Genomic DNA, 21,735 nt, shown 5'->3' on the forward strand with positions numbered 1-21,735 from the left:
CTGAATGTTCCCTTTGTTTTTCACACTGTACATATGAAAAATCAGACAAGGAAGGACCGGAATCAGGAAACTACACACAGTTAAAGCAGTGAGAAAGCAGTCACAACAGAGACTTTTGTAAAAACCAACTGACAACGGAGGGAAGAGAGGAATTGGTCAGCACGAGAAAGGTTGCAATGATAAACATCCTAAAGACAGAGTTTCCTAAGTTCCTTTTGACTCTCCTAGTACAGCAGTCAATAAAAGGGCGGTACTGAAGATGTTTATTAAAACCATTGCCTCAGTTTAACAACCATTTACTGTAAGACATCAATAAGCTCAATGAACAGAAGCCATGACTCACCAGCAACGCAAGAGAATTCAGCTGAATTCATGACTGTAAATTCCCACTACCTGTTTCCCTTTTAGGATGTGCTGCAGCTCAACAGGTTTTTCTCAGATCACACTATTGCCAACATCCTCTACCACAAACAACTACAAAAACATTCCCCCACCTTAAAGAAAACGAGCAAAAAATCCTTCTCTGACCGATACGTGTTTATTCAATGTTTGTGTCTCTGTAATGTTTCATCGCCACTTAACAAAATAACCCGGATCTAATTTTTTTTTTTAAAGTTCTAATCCAAAGTTCATAGAAACCAAAAGATATTTCCTACTGATGTTAGTAAGCTTAACCAGAGGAATTAATTTGCTGCTAAACAAAGCAAATCACCACACGAGCAGCATCACCAAGCCTGCATACAGGCTTAGTACATCAATTCCAGCTGTTAGTAAACAATTAATTATTTTTTTTAGGTAAGGAAATTATTTTCCATCTAAGGATGTTTTTATAGCTGTGGTTTTAGAAACCCAATTTCTCAAGTTCTTCAAATTATTTAAAACCAAAAGGACAATTAAATATGGTCTATGAGAAAAAAAGCGATAAAGAATATGTCTGTATTGAAAGAATTAAACTCCAATTACCTTGCCGATCTGGAAAAGAGAGAAACATTACCATGCAGGAAAGTTTTTACTGAGGATTTGTGGGATCCCATCCCATATAAAGTTATTAATTATTTTTTAACCATTATCAATATGAAACTATAAAATCCGAGTGGATAAAATCTGACCAATATACAGAATTAAGTACAAAAATTTACTTCTTTTTCTCCTATTTCAAATTACTTAGATGCTTTTTAAAATTTGTTCAGATTTCTTTATTATTTAAAGATAAAATTTTAAATCATAAAATTACTAAGCACATTTGTAAAGAGGTTGGTTTTGTAAATTTCTAGATAGTATAGGAATGACTTGGTTGTTTATTTAGAAACAGCTAAACTAAGGGCATAGTATAGGTGTATATGTATATATTTATGGGCCATATGCCATAACTTTACGTTCTTCTTAATGAATATAGATCTCAGAATTCAATTTGCAGTGAAAATACACTCAAAGACTACCTCCAAATTTGAACATGAATTTTCAGTCTTTGCTTACGATTGTCATTTCAGCATATACCTTGTCAGTGATGTTATTTGACGGAACATTTGCCAACTGTTAAAAGAGAGTTGCAAATGTAATTGATACGTGTAAACATATGAACATATTTAGGAAAAGTTTTCATCCAGTATTTACCCAGTTTCACTGTGAATTTCTAAAGGATACACAAATTCTAAATTCTTAATCTTTAAAATGCAGATCAATTTTTTCCCCATTTCTGTATACATTTTACTATTGTCACATGCACTATAAGAAAGACAGGATACCATACAACTTTTAATCATCTCTGACGTATAATGGCATTACTAAAAAATCAAAACTATTGCTGTTCAGAGGATTTACCTTCACCTGAATTTTTACCAAGTACAAAGAGGCACTTATTAAGTGATCTGTGCGCATCTTCTCTATTCAATGAGCAATCCATGAAGCCATACTCGAAAGTAATTACAGTAAAATAACAATTTGAACTATATTCAAGAGAAAAATATTCAGTATTCCATTGTTTTGCTGTGCGTCTCAGAACAATATGAGAAGTGCTGCAGCATCATGGAGATTAAAAGATTTTGACAAATCTTTTAATAAAAAGAGCTGCATCTGAATAGAGATAACATTTTACCATACACTTTGTGCGGGACACTTTTCCTGCCATTTTTTTAATTAATAACTTCTTGTGACAGCCTTAGAAATGCTTAGACTAAAAGAACAGCAGCAAAGAATCCAACCTCAGAAAGCTTACGTGATGTCTGACACCATTATAACTTAAGCCATTGAACCTAGGCGTTGCTTAGTGAAGCCGAAAATTTGTTCTCTTTTAGTATAATTCACTGCTACATGAAACAGACCCCGAAGATCGTCCGAATGCCTATTTCCCTAGGGACCTTTAGCAGTTACAAGAACCGTTGGACTGGATAAATGCCAGTGGGACACTGCAGGTACCATTGTCTCATTCTCCAGTTAGTTGCACCTTCAGGAGAGGCTGGAGAGAAAGGTAAGTGTGCCCTCTTGGGATGGCGCTGCTGTCAGGAGAGCTGAAGTTAAGCCAGGGGTTGGCATGGCATTGTCTGAGGGTGGGAATGCTAATGGGAACATTTACATTGCTCCAAGGAGCACTAAGGGTTTAGGAGCACATCTGAAAGGCTTGTACAGCAACATGTGCTATATGAGAAACAAACAGGATGAACTGGAAGCATTGGTTAGTTCCCAGAACTATGATGCCATTGGTATTAGTGAGACTTGGTGGAATGAGTCCCACAATGGGAGGGCTGGAATGCAGGAATGCACGAATGGAGGGCTACAGACTTTTCAGGAGGCACAGGCAGAGCAGGCAAGGTGAAGGAGTTGCAGTGTATCTAAGGGAGAGGTTTGCCTGTACAGCCCTTACAGTTAGTGATGATGTGGTTGTAATCCTCTGGGTGAGGATTAAGGGACGGAAAACAAAGCAGATGTCATAGTGGGTGTCTCCTATCGATTGCTGAGCCAGGATGACAGTACTGATGAGCAATTCTGTAGGCAATTAGGAGAAATCTCTGTATTGGTAGCCCCTGTCCTTATGGGAGACTTCAACTTTCCCAAAACCAACTAGGAAACCATAATTATATATCTCTATATGGTATATACACCATAATTAATAATGCAGCTCTCCTGGATGGACCTCTCGGACCTAGGTCATAGCTTGTCATGCATAACTCTGGGCATAACATGGCATAACTATTCTTCTCCTCTCCTCCCTTCCCTTCCCTTATCTCACCATGAGTTTAATAATGATGAGACTGTTGTTTGCCTGAAATGCCAGGGGTTTTCCAGGTCCAAAACCATGTCAAGGACACTAAATAGGCTGATGCATTCTTCAGTTTAGCTTAAAAAACATCCCTTGCAGTCTGGCAAAGGAAAACCACAGAGCCATGTAAAGAAGCAGCAGGAATACAGGCCAAGCACTCCCTGCTTCCTCAAGACCGAGAACTTGAAGAGTGAGGATCAGTAGTAATCACACACAAAAGAAGAAGAAGAGGTGTGTGGTACCGTGGAGCGTTTTCCAAAGTACGACACATATCAATGACAAGCACACTTTTTGCCTTCCAAAACTTGCTCCGCTGCTGTGCTTCTTGGCTAGTGATGCATGAAAAGCGCTCCCGTGCCTGCCCTGCGCTTGTATTGCCTGCGGGGAGAGCTGGAAAGTGTCAGCTCCTGGTGGTGCATCAAGCCTGGAGCCCTTCCAAGCACACGCTGTTTTGCACAACCAAGAACTCCTGGGGAAATGGAGCCAAGGGAAGAGCAGAACTCGCTCCTGCTCCAGGCTTGCAATGGTCAAGAGAGCCCGAGAGAGCCAGGGCACGAGTGGTGCCTTGGAGGTGCAAGAGCAGCAGGCAAGAACCGAGCCGAAAGGGCCGCGAGGAGCCCTCACAAGGGGCTGTGCTCAATGCCACAGAGGACAAGAAGCAGCTCCCGGGGGCACCCTGGGGGCCCCCTGGGAGTGTAGAAAGCTTCCTCCCCCCGGATGCGGGGCACGAGGGCCACCTTCGTGGAGCAGGAGCAGCAGGCTCCTGGCCAAAAGGGCCCAAAGGAGCCCTGGCAAGGGGCGCTGCTCAATGCTGCAGAGGAAGGCAAAAAAACCCCCGGGGACATTTGCTAGCCCACCCTGGGGGAAAAAAAAGCCTTCCTCCCCCCAGCTGCAGGGCACGAGAGGCCATCTTCGTGGTGCATGAGCAGCAGGCAGTAACCTGGCCAATATGGAGCAGAGGGGCCTGACAAGTGGCCATGCTCAATGCTGCAGAGGAAGGCAAAAAACCCCCAGGGAGCAGTGCCAATCTGCCCCGGGGGAAAATTCCTTCCTGACCCCAGCGCTGGCGATCGGCTATTCCCTGAGCATGTGAGCAAGACCTGCCTCCTCGTCCCGCAGGCTGGTCACGCCTCCCAGGAGATGCCCAAGCCCTATTCTCCCTCCACCTGGAGCCATCTCAGGGGCTTCTGAGAGTGGCCACGTTCCCCTGGCCTGATTGACCTTGGGGGCAAGAATCCTTCCTGTGCCTGGCAGGACACCAATGGGTGCTCCAAAGCCCTGGGAGCCCTGGCAACATCTCTGCATCCCATTTCTTACAGCTACTGCCCATGGTTCCATGGGGGAGGAGGACAGCGAGCTCTGCAGTGCTCCTCAAGAAGGCGGTCCCTTGTACTCGCCACTGCTATCCATCTGAAAAGGATTTCTGTCCCTCAGATGAGCTTTGAAGGTGGCTCCTCTGGGATCTGGCCTTGCAGTGGAGAATGTCAAGCAACCTTGTCCAGCCTCTGGTCTTCTTCCCTCAGCCCCCTCCAAGTAATTCCATGGGATCCTCAAGGACTTCCTCTCAGATGTCTTTGGGCTGCCCCCAGGCCATCTCTGGCAGTGGGCACAGGAGAATGCTCCCTTTTATCCTGCTCTGGGGCACAGTGACTGCTGTGTTGCCGGGTGGTGGCACTGTGACATGGGGGTGACGGGGCCTCCCTGTGCAGCCCCACCTGCTGCCCCTCCACCCAGCATCCTTCGGAGGAGGGCCTTTGGGGTGCTGGCCCCAGGCAGTCCCTGTGCCCAGGAGGCCCAGGGGGCTGTCCCTGCCCTTGGTGGCCATGAACTGGGCACAGCTGTTGGGCATCCCAGTGCTGTTACTCTTCTCTCAGGCCATGGCAGAAACCAGCCTTGCAGTCCGCAGACCACCCCTATTAGCCATCCCCTCTCTGTGCCAGAGCTAATGCCCATGAGACCACGCGGTGAGGAGAACCAGGGACTTGATCTGGCTGGACACAAACCCGGGAGGTTTAAGGGGGGATGATTTCAGCAGCCGCAGCCTGGAGGAAAGCCAAAGTGTAACCAGAGCTGCAGGCTGGGATGGACGATGCCAATAGGTCGCCATGCCCCATGCCTGTCAGAGTTTAAGAGGTAATTGGACGGTGCCCTTTAAAACCACGCTTTACCTTTTGGTCAGCCCTGAAGCGGTCAGGCAGTCGGAGTAGATGGTTGTTGCAGGTACCTTCCAACCGAACTATTTTCCTCTCTTGAAGGGATGGAAAGACCTGAACATTTTCCCTGTTCTAGAGGATTTGGGGAAAAGTTGGCATCACAGTGACCTAATTCTCCAGACCTATTCTTATAAAGATGGGTCTTCAGCTTTAAAACAGGACTTGTGTATAAACTCAACTCAGTATAGGGATATACTACATATAACTCTCAAGGCTTATTTTTACCTTATAAAAGCATTATTATGAAGAGTTAAATTTGGTTATTTCCTGTCAGCAATGCTGACCCTTTAATACATGCAGTTTCATATCACAGAACACTAACATTATATTTGGCAGAGAGGAAACAAAAGTTTACTCATAGCAAGATTCCACTTGCCATTTTGCTTAAAATAAAAATATAAAAAGCATCATCTTCACCTAGGCTTTAGGGAAAGTGCAGAATAAATTGAACTGAGCCTGGAAGTAACTGCATCCTTGAAATATGATTTATTCCAGGCATGCAGGAAATAAATAACAAGTGAGGCTTTTCAGGCTCCAAATCAATGGTACAGAACCAAAACCAATAGTCTGAAATCTGCCAAAGTTTTTTGTTTCATAAGAAAAAAAAAAAAAGTCTAATTCCTCTAGTGAATAAATCATCACAGACAAATGGATCAATCACCTCTTCCTGGAATGCAAGAAAATAAGGCTAGGCAAAACCATCATGAGTGTCCACTCAGGCAAAAAAACATCAAAGGCAAAACTATTGTGATTAGAGTGAAGGTTTTGCCTGTTTTTACCTGAATGCTAACATCCATACTTTGTGAAAAAGCATACACTAACTTTACTTCGGTTTTCTACTTTTTCAGATATTTATGGATCCTAAGGATATTTTTTAAATCTTCATCCTCCTATTAACTGATTATAGACCACTGTATGGGAGACTCTTTCTGCAGGGTGTGTGGACAATTACTGAAAAACCTATTTGAAAATTTTAGTCTGCTCTTTTCCACAAGAGAAGAGCCAGACCTGACTTAATAAACCTTAATCAAAATCTTCAATATTTTATCATATATGGCCATACATTCTGTTTATTTAGCAGAGACAAGTTTTTCTGCATTCCACAGAAAAAAAAGTCATAAAGGAACTTTTTCAAATGAACCAGCTACATACATCCTTCTAAAGGAAATGCTGAATGATTAAAAAAACGTTCAAGTGTAATTGAAAACTGCCTGAGAATACAATTGAACAAGCTGGTGGGGCATGTATTCATATAAAATATACTTCTTTTTCTCTGACTGTTTATACATGCATTGCCAGCTAACAAATGAACCTGTAAAGAATATACACGGTTGTTGCATTTCTCAAAGCCGTGATCCTTGAGACTATACCAGTAACATCATTACAGCTAGAAGTGGAAAAATAATGGATGACTTAGTTTGCTTCCAGTTTCAAAAAGTTGAGAGAAAAAAAAATTCCTATTGCATCTTAATAACAAAAAGGTAAAGAATAAAACATAAAGATATGTTCTTAAGACTTTTTTTTTACCACAAACTAATTTTATGTCAAATCTTCCTGAAACATTCCATTTGGAATAGAAGAGTTAAAATTAACCAATACGGTATTTGGAAATATTTTTTTCTCTTTCAACCTGTATCTTCTGATTTTAGAATTTTTTTTAACACACTACACAAATGCTATTTTTTTTTTTTTGCTTTTAAAATGCAGGAAATAATAGATATTTTGAATTCAAAGTAGCACCTACTACCAAAATAGATCCCTGCTTGTTACTGCTAACAACCAAAGGTAATAAAGCCTGTTGTCACTTATTTTCTGCCAAAATATATGAACACCTATGTAGGAACAAGCACAACCAGCTCTTTCTGGAGAGGGGATGGAGGAAAACAATCCTTACCGAGAAAGACAGACAGCATTTTTGGTCTTAAATTGCAAAACTCTACTGTTTAAAGGCTACCATGTCATGAGAATATATGGAGGACAAAATGTATTCATCATATTTCATGACTCTTAAGGAAAAAAAAAAAATCTCCTGTATGTCAAAAAGCCACAAAGAATGCTAATAAAGAAGCAAGCTTACAAATAGAGCATGTATTCAAATGGACCTTTTAAAGTTTGCACAGAAAAAGTTCAACAGTTCATTTCCTTCACTCTCCATAGTTTAGATGTAAATATTCAGCCATGCACTTTTAATGTCAGAAAAAGAATATCAAGCTCTGTTTGTAGCTGCTGAGCTGTGAAGGTGATGGCTAAAAATCAGACACATAGACCTAAATAGGTACAGAACTATCCAATATAAAAATAGTGAAATTTAAAAGGGGAAAAATGGTTGGATGTTTAGCTGAACTCCTAACTGTCCCATCCACTGTCACAAGCAAAGCTACCCAGTACACAGGGACCTCTGTTAAACGATTGTTTCAGTTCTGTGGTTTTCCCCCCACTCTAAAATCCCTGTATATTCAAAGCACTCTTACAGCAATTTAATAAAATTGCTAGAAATATGATAACGTTTTCACAAAAATATACACTTCAAAATGGTTCTTCCTTTCTGACAGTTAATATTTTTATGCAGTTCCACCACTTAGATGATCAGAAAAGTCTGACCAGACAACTTAGTGCCATGTTTATTATAAGTAATAAAATATCATAAGAAGAGGCAGGGAATCGTTTCTGCAGAATACATTAGTATCTTCACCATTTAGGTGAATATTCACACAGGTATCAAAAGCGTAATAGCAGAAATATGTATGCAAACATTTATACACATATAGAGCCGTATTTTATTCAGCCCAGGGTGTTCCAATAGCAGTCATGACACTTCAAGGGACTTTGGCTCATGATTTTTTTTGTTTGTTTTTTAAAGGCCATGTTGGTGAAACAAAATGTCCAGGGTATACAATTGAATCTGGCCAAGTGAAATTTGATCAGATTCCACAAAAGGGTAGTCACAGCGGCTTTCTCATCTGCCTTAAATAGTCCCTTTGATGTTTGGATGCAATAGATGATTCTGGACAGGATGGAGGTCTCTCATTAAGTATGAACAACAACCATGCGAGACAGTGAATAAGAGATGGATAGTTATTTAGCACCAATAGCATGAAACCAAGCAAAGCAGATTTCAAATAAGTATCACAGAAAGTTTCCTAACAATGAGCATACCTGAATGTGGAATTAACCACCAAAGGAAACAATGGCTTAAGTCAAAGTCACTGCAGGCAGACGGGATTAACTACACCAACGATTACCCAGCAGATCTGTTCAGCCCATAGTTTTTAGCACTTCAGTACTTCCTAATCAGTTCTTGCAAACATTCACTTCGGTCATCACTTAACAGCATCTCCAAACCTTATTTTTGTTCTTGAAACATGTTTAGATGACCAAGGTTTTGTTCACTTTACTATCTGGAGACTAAATGTTCTCCACACAAACATTCATTACTTCATAAAACCCTAAGCAGTAATAGTAACTCTGGTTACTATTTTTCCTTCTTTTCCCTCCCTCCCTAGAAAAAAAACAGTCACCCACCAGGAAACTGAAACCATAACATTTGGCATAGCACAATACAAGTAGTGTAGCTAATAGCCGAAATGAACAGATCGGCAAACACAGCTCAGGGGACATTTGTTCAGTCCCACTACTTCCTAAGTGTTAGCAAACAGAAATGGTCAATGCGTGGAAAAAGCTCAGTTTGCAGCCATTCATGAAGCTTTATCATTATTCCTGCTACCTATTTCTCTAGAGTATATTGAGTATTTGCATGACTTTCTGCCGTCTCCAAGTGATTTTTTTCAAGTATATCCTACACTTCAGAAGTGAACCATCTGGAATTTGAAAATTGTTACCACCAGATGCACAACCGCATCGAAAAGATTCAGACATACAGTTTAGATGCAGAAAATCAACACAGCCGTATCAAAAAAACTCTGTGAACAAAGGTATCAGGGAGTACTTTCCACTCATAGGATTTCAGCACCCAGAAGGCCTCGTAGAGTTATCTTGAAAAGCGTAGCCAAAGACTATGCATTAGTGAGGCTACTGCCATTTTTGTAAGCATTCACCTGCCACAGGATGGAGATTAAGGGAACTATTCATATGACAATGATCCTGCAGGAGCTTATTATGATCTTCACGAATCAGTAGTAAAATGTACTATATTGTAGGTGTCATCGCCTCCAGATGCCATGTATTTGTTGCCTGTCTCAAAAATTCATAAACATGGACATGATGGAAGATGTATCTTACGTGCCTTTGCTCTCTGTCTCCAAAAAAGCATGAGCAAAAAAATTTGCGATCAGTTTTGACTTAACTGATTCAGTGGATATTTGCCTTTGGTTATATTGCTTTCTTCTGTGTGACTTGCTTTTTGACAAATGATGTCACTGCAAGTGGAAAGACCCTATTCCCCTTCACAGTGTATGAAATAGATCATTTTGAAACAAAATATAAAACTCCCATTGACTAAAAAATATTGTTTATGTTATGTAACAGTCTATTTGTTGTTTTCCAAGCTTGTTTTGCTCATGCAACTCCTCCATTAACAAAGCCATTAAGCAAGTTATTTACCCAATTTTAATAATTTATTTTAATAAGACATAGTCAGTTTTGCCGTATGGAGAATGAAAAGCTTTTCTAAATTCGATGTCACCATTTATTCACAGATAAAAATGGAAAGTTCATTCTGAATCTTGCTGTAGAGTGAGGCCCTAATTCTTTTTTGGTGACTTCCATGAGCTCTTCTGTTAGAAGACAACCCCACAGATCTCATCTACACAAAATACAAAGGTACAATTTCAAAGACAGCCCAGTTTTCAAACTTAAAACAAAACAAAATGTAAAGAAGATTTGGTAATGCTATGAATGTCTCCAGGGAACGGACGTGAGCTTTAATCCCTCTCTGGAAACCACACTGCTTTTTTAACTTTAATTTGCTGGGCAAGAAAGAACATGGATTTCACCTCTAGTACAAAAAATTAAAATGTGTCTTATACGCATATGCAAACAAAATAGGAACCAGAAAATATGGCAATTAATGACTCGACTTTTGAATAAGTAGTTCAAAAGAAGACATGTTGGGAATTTGTACCCATTACTCCCTTGCTCCAGTAGTCATACCAAAGGGTTGCTTTCCTCTCTCTTAACACAGTGAATTTCTAGTTTTTCTTCTCAACTGCTCTGCTGCTACCTACTGATAGCATTTTGGGGACAGCCCAATTCCTGCACTGTAAAAAGCACACTGCATTTTGGGAGGATTTTTGAAAAAAAATTCCCTATACACATAAAAATGTAAGATATTATTAATCTTATATTAAAAAATCCCAAAAATTTTTGAAATCCCTTCTAATACAAACACACCAGCAATACTCTCTCAGTAGCATTAAAAAGTTATGTTTGGCCACCTCAGTTCTTCTGTAAAGTCACATTTTATCAGTATTTTCATAGTTCCATAGATTGTTTCCTTCGCAGATGCTTTTTATTCTCCTCCAAAAGTCTATCAAGCAAGCAACGTTTCATCAAATAACTGAAATCATTTTGTTTGATTTTTTCTCACATTTACTTTAAGCCTCTAAAAGCATTCCGTCATGTACCTACAAGTATTTTGTCTATCCATTTCATAAAAAAAAATACTACTTCTACCTGTAAATATTGCAGCAAACATCATGGGGTTTATTGTTTTGATTCTGCTCCATTTTTTCTGTTAAAAAGAGTCATAGTTCACAGTAAACTAGATGTTGGTTTTTTCTATCAAACACCTGAATTTGCATTTCATGTACAAGTAAGGAGGTATGCTTTAAGTATTTATCATGCTACAAAACTAGTGTTTGGTGTTTAGTATACTTAAAACAGCACATAAAACATTTTAGCAGTATAATGGTAAACACTTGTTTATGAAGAGCCATGTGCCGAATAATCACAGTGGTACCTAAGACTTCAGAAGGTCAATATCTCTTAGAGTAAGAATCAACTCTAGGATAACCCACAGTTCCTCAGATAACAGGTACACTGCTGTCTTTTTACAAACGTATCTAACAACCATGCCTGCTCTCAGCACAGCAGCACCAACAGTACAGTGAGTTTGATTTGATTTCTCAACGAAGTTACTGCAGCTGCTGGGAAATTATCTGTGGTTTAATATACATTTTTAAAATAAAGCTTCAATTCATTGCATGGAAATAAGAAAAATAATATCAAAACTCTATTATTCATGTTTCTTTTTGGTGCTAAATGAAAGTATACAGCCTTTTGATTATCTATCCAAATCAAAAAAACACCTGACATCACCAGGTGTTTTTCTTTCTTGCTAATTAGGATGTCAAAGGGCTCCCGTATGCCTTAAGTCACCCAGTGAAGTCAATGGATGAGACTTCCAGATGTGTGCTCCTTACCTTATTCTAACACCTGGTTACTAAAAGACAAATCTCAAATAGCTCCTTCCAGCTACAATACCAACAAAGCCAGGACACTGTATAAAAAATAGGCACTTAGAAATAGGACACCAGACACTTAATTTTCTGCAGGTTTGTAGACTTTCTTCAAGTGCTGGCTGGATTGAATTCAAGGACAGGCATTCGGAAACTGCCTTTGCTTTTCTTAAAACATAATCAGTTCTGCTCTTAAATTCAAAAGCATTTGTACCATTGCGCATCTGGATTTCAAAAGAAATTCTAAAGTCATATTCAAATACTAAAGGAAAACCTCTGAAAAACATGTCACATATTTAGACAATCTGAGCTACTCTGATAGAATTCTTATTTATTTGTTTTAATTTTATCTCTAGCACCAGGCAATGAATAATGTCCTGTTTCCCAGTTCCCCTCAAGACCCAACGTGATATTTGCCTGAATACTATCTTTTCCTCAACTTTCCCATTCAAGCTTATATAATAGTCAAAGTCATCTGCAGAAGAAACCATGAAGATCAAAAGGGGCAACTTCAAAGCACTATCGTGAATTCCAATGTTGCATCTTCCAGAGAGGAACAAAATAGAAACTCAGATTTAGGGTTACAATAAATGTTTCATGAAGCCCTCGGCAATACAACTAGTAATCCTGGAACATCTTAATCTCTCCAAGAAAAAAGTACTGGAGATTCAGATTTAAGCTGAGATCCAAACACAATTTTTATTTACGGGGGGGGGAGGGGGGCAGAAAAAGAGAATGTGATCATGGAAAAACTTACAATAGGAGCAGCCGTAGACTTCAATTCTTAATCCAATTTGGCCTTCTCCATTCCAGTCCAAAGGAACTATCCGTACATAGCGAGCAATAACTGGATGTTGTAAATCATGCCGGACCACACTATCAGAGTTTGTATTTCCAGGAAATGCCTGAGGGAAAGAAGAAGAAAAAAAATAAAATTATTGTATAACATCTACCTCACATGCCATAAAGGTTCTGTTCTGAAGGAAAACATTAGGTAGTGAAGTCCTCTGAGTGTCTAGGTTACAGTGGAGTTTGGTTTAAATGTTTCTGTGATAGTGACTGAATGAATAGCTGATTTACAAAGTTTCACAAGAATACCAACGCAGTAGCACTGAGATCTCTTTGCCCACAACAGATATGTTGAAATCATGGAACAGTTGCTGGTAGGTAAGAAAGTAATCCATTTTTCATCACTAATCTGTTACTCAGTTATTAACATGTGAATAAAAGTGTCCACCCAGAGTGGAAGAAGATTCCCATCCTCTATTGGTAAGATTACACACACCAGTCATTCTACAACAGACAGGGGCCCCTTCAATTTAGCAAATTTCTAAGAATTTAAAAATCCATCTTTTGATGGATTACCTGCTGGAAAGTGAGTGTCCAGTTTCTTTCCTATCCATAGCTGTCACCCACAGTAGAGCCTATTTTCGATTAATAAAATTCTGGAAGTCAGGAAAGGACACAAGAGCTCTCAAGAGAGTTTTGAAAATCAATGAATTAAATATTTAGCCCTTGGCTTGCAGTTTTGTGCCTATTGGTAAAATATTTCATAGCATCAAGCTTAAAAGCAAACATACATATTAGCTAACATAACAGAGGGTGGGGTTTTTTTGGCTTGTCGTTTTATGGACAATCCATTCATTCACTGATGGCAGATGTTAATGACTATCATTCAGTCATTCTCAACATTTTCAGAGGAATTTTCACACGTCTTCATATGTAATTTTCAATAAAAATAAGTGTCTTCTAACAGTGAACAGAATAGTCATAAATAAACAGAGAAAAGATGACCCATTACTAGAAAGCCTATGAAAATAAGAAATTTTGGGGCATCCTCATAAAAAAGTACTTCTGCTACAGAGAAAAAAATAATCAGTAGTAGTATCTACACAGTTGTCGTCTGAATAAATCCATATAAATTCCTATAATAAAGACCCATAGTGGAATGAAAAGCAAAGAAACAAATGAGCTGTAAGTAGTACTACTGCAAAATATAGTCATCAAAAACTTGAAAGAGCCAAAATTTAAGTCGTCCTTTTGCATACAGATATAGCAATACTTAATTAATAGGCCTGGATGCTACCTATTGCAAAAGAATATCTTAGATGAATAATTAGTTTCTACAGTGCACAGTGCATCTAGGTGGTGGTAAATGTAAGAAAGATCCACAGGACCCCTTCCTTGGTGGACTCCAAACATTATGACATATATTAATGGTTATAGTCACCTTAATTTTTTTGTACTGCAGCTATTAATGTGCTAAATGACGATGATGGCATTCTTCACTTCATAGCTGGGCTTGGAAGATACATTAGTTAACGTCTATGAAGCACACACGTATCTGAGTGGTAAATGTTTATAAGGAAATTAACAGTTCTGTCTTCTGAACTGAATAGAAGACAATAAACAACAAAGGAAAGCATGCACTGAATGAAGACAAAACATCCTATTGAACAGCTGCCTATTCTCTTAGTCCTGTTCACAGCACTTCATGGAGGCGATAAAGAATTTGATCCTTTAAAAATATATATTTTAGCGAGCATACAAGGTAACGCTCCATATTTCAAGAGGAATTCCTGTTTGGCCATGTCTTCATTTTGTGATGCCTGGCATAATCTTAAAAAGCCTCTCTTAATGGTAGGTTTTTGCTGGTTGTTTTGTAATGGAGGTTGTTTGTTTGTTTCATTTGCTAGAAGTATTAGGGGCAAAGGAAGCTGAATACAGGAGGGCATGATATTTTCTATATAATTTGATTAAATGATGAAAATGGATTCTCAAAATCAGAATGATTTTCTGTAGCTCTCCAAACTTTGTGCACTGACTTGTGCTTTACCAGTCCTTTATCAGAAAGACTTAGGGCTAAAAACAGGTGTTTGATATTTTGAGGGTTTCTGTTCGTATACAATCCAGTAACACCTGCTGAATGCATAAACACAGTCAACAGAGAATAGAGCAGTCTGTCATTAGTTTCCCTGATTATTAAAATGCATTCCATTTAGTCTCCAGCAGAACAATACCTTTTAAATACAGCCTTCAATTAGATAAATGTGGTACGGTAATACACGCTCCGTGGATAGCAAACATCAGGCCAAAATCCATCACTGCAAGGCTAAAAAATCAATTTACAGGAGCTTGTGAATTATGTACTATTGCTCTAAAATCTCCTTTTCTGACTGAGAACTATATGTGGAATCAGAAAGGCAGGTTCACATTAAAAATTGAGTTTATATAATTTTCAAAGCCACATGTTTGCTAAGGTTAACAAACAGTTTAATAAGATTTAAAAGTATAATTTAGACCCACATCTCTAATAGGGAGTGAATCTCTGGCTAAAAAAAAATTAAATAAATATAGAAATGAATTTAGACCCACATCTCTAACAAGGAGTGAATTTCTGGCTAAAAAAATTAAATAAATATAGAAAGGAACAATAAGAAACTACCTTACAAAACTATTTTTCAGAAAAAGGTGGAAATACCTGTATAAATTAAACAAGTTTTTCAGAACTATTAATCTCATGAAATGATTTAAGTATTATTGCCAGATGTCTGCTTTTCATGGGTAACACGGTTTTTCTTTAATCCAAACTGGGAAAATGACCAAAATGACCCATCTGTAAAACAGGTCTCACCAGTCCAACTCCAAAATCGCTGTTCTATGAGTCATTTCTCTTTTTGTATTGGATACCGATTTCTGTAAACTGCTTTATGTTTCAGCTTACATTGCAATGAAAAGATTGAGAGTGTTGTGAGTAACAACCACTCTTCTCAAAGTCAATGCTCCACGGGACAGCAAAGTAATATGAATGAAGAAAGGTAAGAAAATATGCCCCCAAATCTTTTCTAAACACTGCTTTTGAACATATGTTGAGCAGATTTTTCAAAAGCACTCACTAAGAGTTTTGCAACTGGCTTCCTTAAGAGTAAAATATGTTCAGCTCCAAGTATTTTTCAAAAATACTAGGGCAGGTTTATAGGAGAGATAATATATTTTAATGGGGCCAGCTAAATAAGTTTTTGAAAAAAGAAGCTTTTGCCACAGGAGGTTTCTTCATCAGAAGCAGCAGCAAAAAACCCCCTATACAATCTTTGAAATTCATTTTGGCTTTATCAATATGCTTCAGCCACGGTACTGTACGAAGAGACACTGAAGAGACATTCAGTATCATTTTCTTTGCATAAACAAATAACCTGAGAGAAATGAAAGTAATTTTTTGTGAAATTTGGAAGAAAAGTTATGGGAAGTTAAGACTCAGGGTCAACTTTGTTTCCTATATTTACCGAACAATGATATTCTAATCATTAATTATAAATGTTAGAGTTAAGTTATAAATTTACAGTAGTATTGTAGTAAAGCACAGTAGTAAAATAATATACAGCTTAATAGTATTAAGTAAAACTGACAAAAGGGGGTTTAGTTTCCTGTAAAAGGACAGTTTTGCAATACCATTCAGTACTCGACTTTATGGATACAGCAAGTACATTACAAAACCCCATTTGGGGAAAATGCTTTGATCACCTTTTACAATAAAGGATTAAAAAGAAATTCTCAGCATTAAAAATTTATCTCTGAAGTAAGAAGGCTCAAGACTGAATGAAAAGAAATGTTATTAAGTGAACAAAAGTGGAAGTTTTCATATTTTAACCAAAGAGGAAAAGAATGAATGTTGGTCAGATACTCAACCAAATGAAGAAAAAGACATTTGCATCTTTCAACTCTTAGTGAAGCAGAGAAATAAACTACATTTCACCCAAAAAAATCATCACACATATACCAGAGAACCTAACTTGCTTAAGGGGACAACTCATTCTCAACCTGACTTAATTCATGTAAAGAAGTCTCCATTCAAATTAATGATTTATTCAGAGACAAGTATTAAAATCACTTCAGTGTATGCTCTTGATGTAAAAATAGGGCAATGCATGGAAGAGTAGGATGACATTTCTCTTCCAGTTAAAAAAGGAAGAACTATTATTTTTTTCATAACTTTAATTACTAGTAATTTTTTTCATTACTTTAATTATACTTCTCGACAGTTGTATTTTGCTATCGGCATTTTAAGCAAAGGAGGGAATAATTTATGGGTCTGCATTTATGAAAAAAAGTCTAGGCCTCTAGCTTTATTTTGACACAGCAATATTGAAAACACTATGGAGTCTATGTTCCATGGAATTATAGCTCTATAAATGGCTCTCGTAATCAGAAACAGGACTTGCACGTAAAAGCCACATTAAGAAAAGTGTGGTATTATAAAATATGGAAACATCCACAGACAGATAGAAGATGTCTGTGGGAAACATAAGTGGGTTTTCTTTAAGGACTCCACTGAAAGTTAAGCATGGAGCTGGCTAAACCTTAAATTTTTTATTTTATAGAAAACCCCCGAAATTCCAGAACAAGTAATTTTCCAAAAATCTAGAAGGAATACAAACTTGACAAGTTGATAGCTTTGGTTACAGCTGTCAGGCCTCTGCTGGCACGGCAAAGAAAATCTGGAAAACTTTGTTCTTCACTTGAGTTCTCAAGACTCCGCACCATGGAGGAGAGGCGCAGGGCAGGCTGGGCGCCGGGAGCTCCCGGCCAGCAGTGCTGTGGAACTGTGTTCAGTGTAGCAGGGCAGCTCAAATCCAAGGGCCCTGGAAAACTCACAGCATGTACTGGTTCTGCACAAGCTGACTGAAATCCATAGTAGATTTCAGAGAAACGAAGACATTTCTAAAAAGTGTTCATGTTTTACCACATGAACATTTTCCTAAAAAACAAAACCCCTTAACTTCATGAGAAAATTGAGTCAAGCTCTAAGCACCTTTTTGCTGATGAAGTATTTCTCTGCTGGATACCTATGAAAATCCAGCCCAAATGTATGATGTAAACTGAAACAGCAAGAATAAAAGGATCGGGTAAAAGAAAACGTTATGAGAGAAAAAGACCTTCAAGGAGGGGGGAAAAAAAAACCCAAAAACCAGCTGGTAAGGAAACTGGTTGCAGAAGGAAAGAAAAATAGCAAATAAACAGAAAAAAACCTGAATGGGCCAGAAAGCAACAAATTCAGGCTTGGTCAATTTTAGCTCAGTTTTGACATGTTCCTCTAGTTTCGTGTCCTAGTGCTGTGTGGAGTACAAATAGGTAATACGAAGTGGTAGTCTTTTGCTCGAACAACTATTTCTTCATTCTCTCTATTGAACAGCACAATCAGTGACACCACAGCTTGCACACTCTAGTCTTTCCTTAAAAACAAACCAAAATAAAACAAACATGTTCATGGCAAAACATCATTTCTGTAGTATCCTTCATAATCATCTCACACAGTAATGCATCTAAATACAAAAACAGTATCTGAAAGCAATTAAAAGTTATAGCAGGTATTTCCTTTATCCCAAATGACAGAACTCTCAAATGATACCTTCAACAGGTGCTGAAACTCATCTTTGAGACTCACCGTTAGAAAATGACCAGAGTTCCTAAGAGCTCAAGATTAACAACATGTGGATAAAGTAAACATTATAATGCTGCTGATGGTACTCTGTGCTCATATGAACTTGATTGTACTATCAGTAAATCAGTAATTTCCCAATTTCGGTACAGTTACCCACATCCTTCCCTTTGCCATACATCTCTAATAAGCAAGTTACCTACGTTAAGAGTGTAGCACCACCAATTTCTGAAAAACTACTCACAGACTCAAAGTAAGGAACATCTAGTAACAGGCTTTTAATATAACTGAATACACATCTTTTCTATTCTCAAAATATTTCCTAGTGTTTTTTAAAAAGACCCATAATTTTGATCACATTCGTCCCTTAAATTGTCTACTGATTCCTAGGGGTTTTACTTTCAGGTTCAAATTTTGTCTTTGTATGCTAAAAACATATTCTAACCCTGTATGCATCATAATTAGATGTATAATTGTCACTACATTCAAAGAATAATGCCAAAAGCTGTATTTGTTGCCTTTTACTCCTTCACAGCTCCAAGCAAAGCTAAATGATTCAGCAACATAACATTATTGATTTTTATAACAAAATATGCTAACATTTTATAGCCTGCTTAACCATTGCTATACTTCAAAAGAACTTCATCTCATCTACAGGAACATTTAGTTTTTTATTATATAAGGGATAATTTCATCTTCTGTTCACGGATGACTCCTACAGGTTTCAGTTTTGTACACTGATTCCTCGAAAATGTACCTAAAGCTTGAAGACAGAGAATTGGGAGGAATCATAAAGCAATATATGGTATCTTGGATATAATTTCAGATACTCAAAATAAAAATTACAAATATGAGTTTCATATTCAAATCTGTCACTGAGTTTTAACTTGGTGTATTGATGTTTGTCATTTTTTCTTTAAAAAACAACAACAAACAAAAATCCCACACACAAACAAACCAACCAAACCCCAAAAAACACACACCAGCATGGCCACTCTTTCCAGAACATGATTAATATTAACTGGATGCAAGTGAAACGCTCTTTTCTCCTCTGGCGCTATTGTAGGATATTACCTGTTTAATTTACTTTGAGTAATGAAGCTCAAAATCCTAACATTAAATCCAATCGAAGAAAGAACTACCTCTCCACCCTGCTCATACACCCCAAACCCAAGAATGAATTGCTTTTCTCATACTTCTACATACTAATTGTTCATACCCTTTTATGCATAGAAATATTACCAAGTTATCTGTTCCTTTTTTTTTTTTTTTTAGGGAAACTGACTACTTTCCAAGACAGAACAGCAATTCTTTGTTAACTTTATATTACGTGAATATTTGAGGTAGGACATCTGAGAGTGCACATGTGTAAAGACAGAGGGTTTTTTTGTTTTCCCCACAAATCCACTTAAAGCCCCTATTTCCCTAACCTTTAGACTCAAGAACATGAGGACAAAAACATATGGATACTGTTAAGTTTTACTTTATGGGACATCAAATATGGCATCACAGAAAAGGCACCAACAGAGTCATGCTTCTCAACATCCTGAAACTGAACATAATATTCCAGAGATGTGCCAAACAGCTCACCTGCATGTATCTGATTCCCTTTTGGTGTGGACACCAAACATAACATGAAAAACTTCTACTACAGATATTCACAAATTTAGCAGATAAGGTCTGCACAAAGAGCAAGAGATTTCAACCCCTGTGCTGAACCATGTAGGTTTTGTTCAGGATGACAGAAAATGGTGAAAATTTAGATTTTTTTAAAACCTAAAACATACACCAAAAATACTAAGTAAAGTCAACACTGAAAGGTCAGAGGTAATGTTTCCTGTAGTCTTCATGAATTCCTGAATAACATTATGATATTCATTTATTTCCATAATTACATGCTATTCATTCCCCGTAGATTCATACAATACCCAAGGAGATAACTGTGATTATCCATCGTGATACCCTGAATAACTAAGGTTGCAGTAACTTGAGGTTCTGGAGTGGGTTTTTCCCATTTTTAACCGTATCTACATTCAACAACAAAAACAGATGACCTTGATTTATGCCTAGATTGAATTTGTTGAAAATACAACTTTCCAACCCCTGAACAATGTTACATCTTTGTTGTCAAAATCAACTGATTGCATCATTAGTAAAAATTTCTTAACACATTGGGTAGTAGTCGTTAACTTGTTCTTAGTCTTAACTAAACTAAACAGATTTTAACTCTTAGACATTTCAGGTCACAGGGTAGACCCACTCCAGGGATAACTTGGGGTTTCATAACGAATAAGACTGACATCTTTAAGATAGTTCCTTAATTTGCATGAGAAAGTGAAACATGTGTAGTGTCCAAGCCTGTGGACGGCCAGGTGGGAACAGACTGTCTTCCATGAAGGTAACATAGAGGGTGTGCCCTACAACATAGGAGTTGGATTCTCTTTTTGACAGCTCCTCATGCGAAGCTAGACAAATAAGTTGCAAAAAACTTTTCAGTGGCACTTAGTATAGATTCCTAGGCACGCAAAATGATTAGGTAGTTTTGACTTAATCTTTCACTGTCTCAGTTCCACACATAAAATAGGGAGTAAAAATTCATTTATTTTATGGGGTTGTAAAAATAAAATAATACTTATTAAGCACTTAGTCAAGTATTCACTTGGGTGCCTAAATTAGAAATCTGAGCCTTTTGTGGTCAGTGAAGCAAAGTGGGAGATAGGAACTAAATTAAAAGCTTGCCATTCTTCACTGGCTACACAGTAAAACATAAATTTTCCTGGGCGTAATATAAATGTATTCTACAAAATGGAGAATATAATCAACAACTTAGTTCCAAAAGTTGCCTACTGACTGATTCACATTAAAAGAAAAAGAATACAAAAAACAATGTGAAATGGTTATACGGATGGAATAAAAACTGCTTTTCTCCCAGGGAGTTGAGAGGTTTTATTCATTGATAGTCAAAAATTACTTTTGCTACATCTTCTGTAGAATGAAAGAGGGACAGGAAGAATGTGTTTCCAAACTAACTAAACACAACCGCAGTCATTACTGAAATAATAACAGCAACAGCTGTCTGATCACTGGCTGCTGGGCGAAAGAGCTCAACAGTTACGGGAGCTCTCTCACCTTGAGAAGAAGGGCAAGCACAGAGGAACCCAGCGTGGTGCTTGGTTTCTTTTCCTCTCTAGTACCGATGTACTTGGCAACTCTCACACGCTTTGATGCTTTTAAAATAGCTTTTAAGTAATGTTCAGAACAATATTTATTCCTTTTACACCAGTCTTGTCTCAAAGTTTCTTGTATCTCTTCTACACGCCTCCATTACTCTACTGGGTTACTTACATGTAACTTTGCCACCCGAGAAGTTGAGGCTGTTACTAGCGACTGCGCTTCTCAGAGGCAGGTACAAAC

General features: G+C 38.0%; 1 protein-coding gene across 1 annotated transcript in view; it reads right to left on the minus strand.

Annotated features, from left to right (window-relative positions):
* The window catches only part of CNTNAP2 (contactin associated protein 2), a 1,192,916-nt gene that overhangs the window by 645,666 nt on the left and 525,515 nt on the right, over window positions 1–21,735 (minus strand). Inside the window, exon 4 of the mRNA XM_054190578.1 lies at window positions 12,643–12,790. Within this exon, the coding sequence (XP_054046553.1) occupies window positions 12,643–12,790 (148 nt within the window). The remainder of the gene's footprint in view (window positions 1–12,642; window positions 12,791–21,735) is intronic.

The sequence above is a fragment of the Rissa tridactyla genome, chromosome 2 (genome assembly GCF_028500815.1).
Source record: "Rissa tridactyla isolate bRisTri1 chromosome 2, bRisTri1.patW.cur.20221130, whole genome shotgun sequence".
Taxonomy (NCBI): Eukaryota; Metazoa; Chordata; class Aves; order Charadriiformes; family Laridae; genus Rissa; species Rissa tridactyla.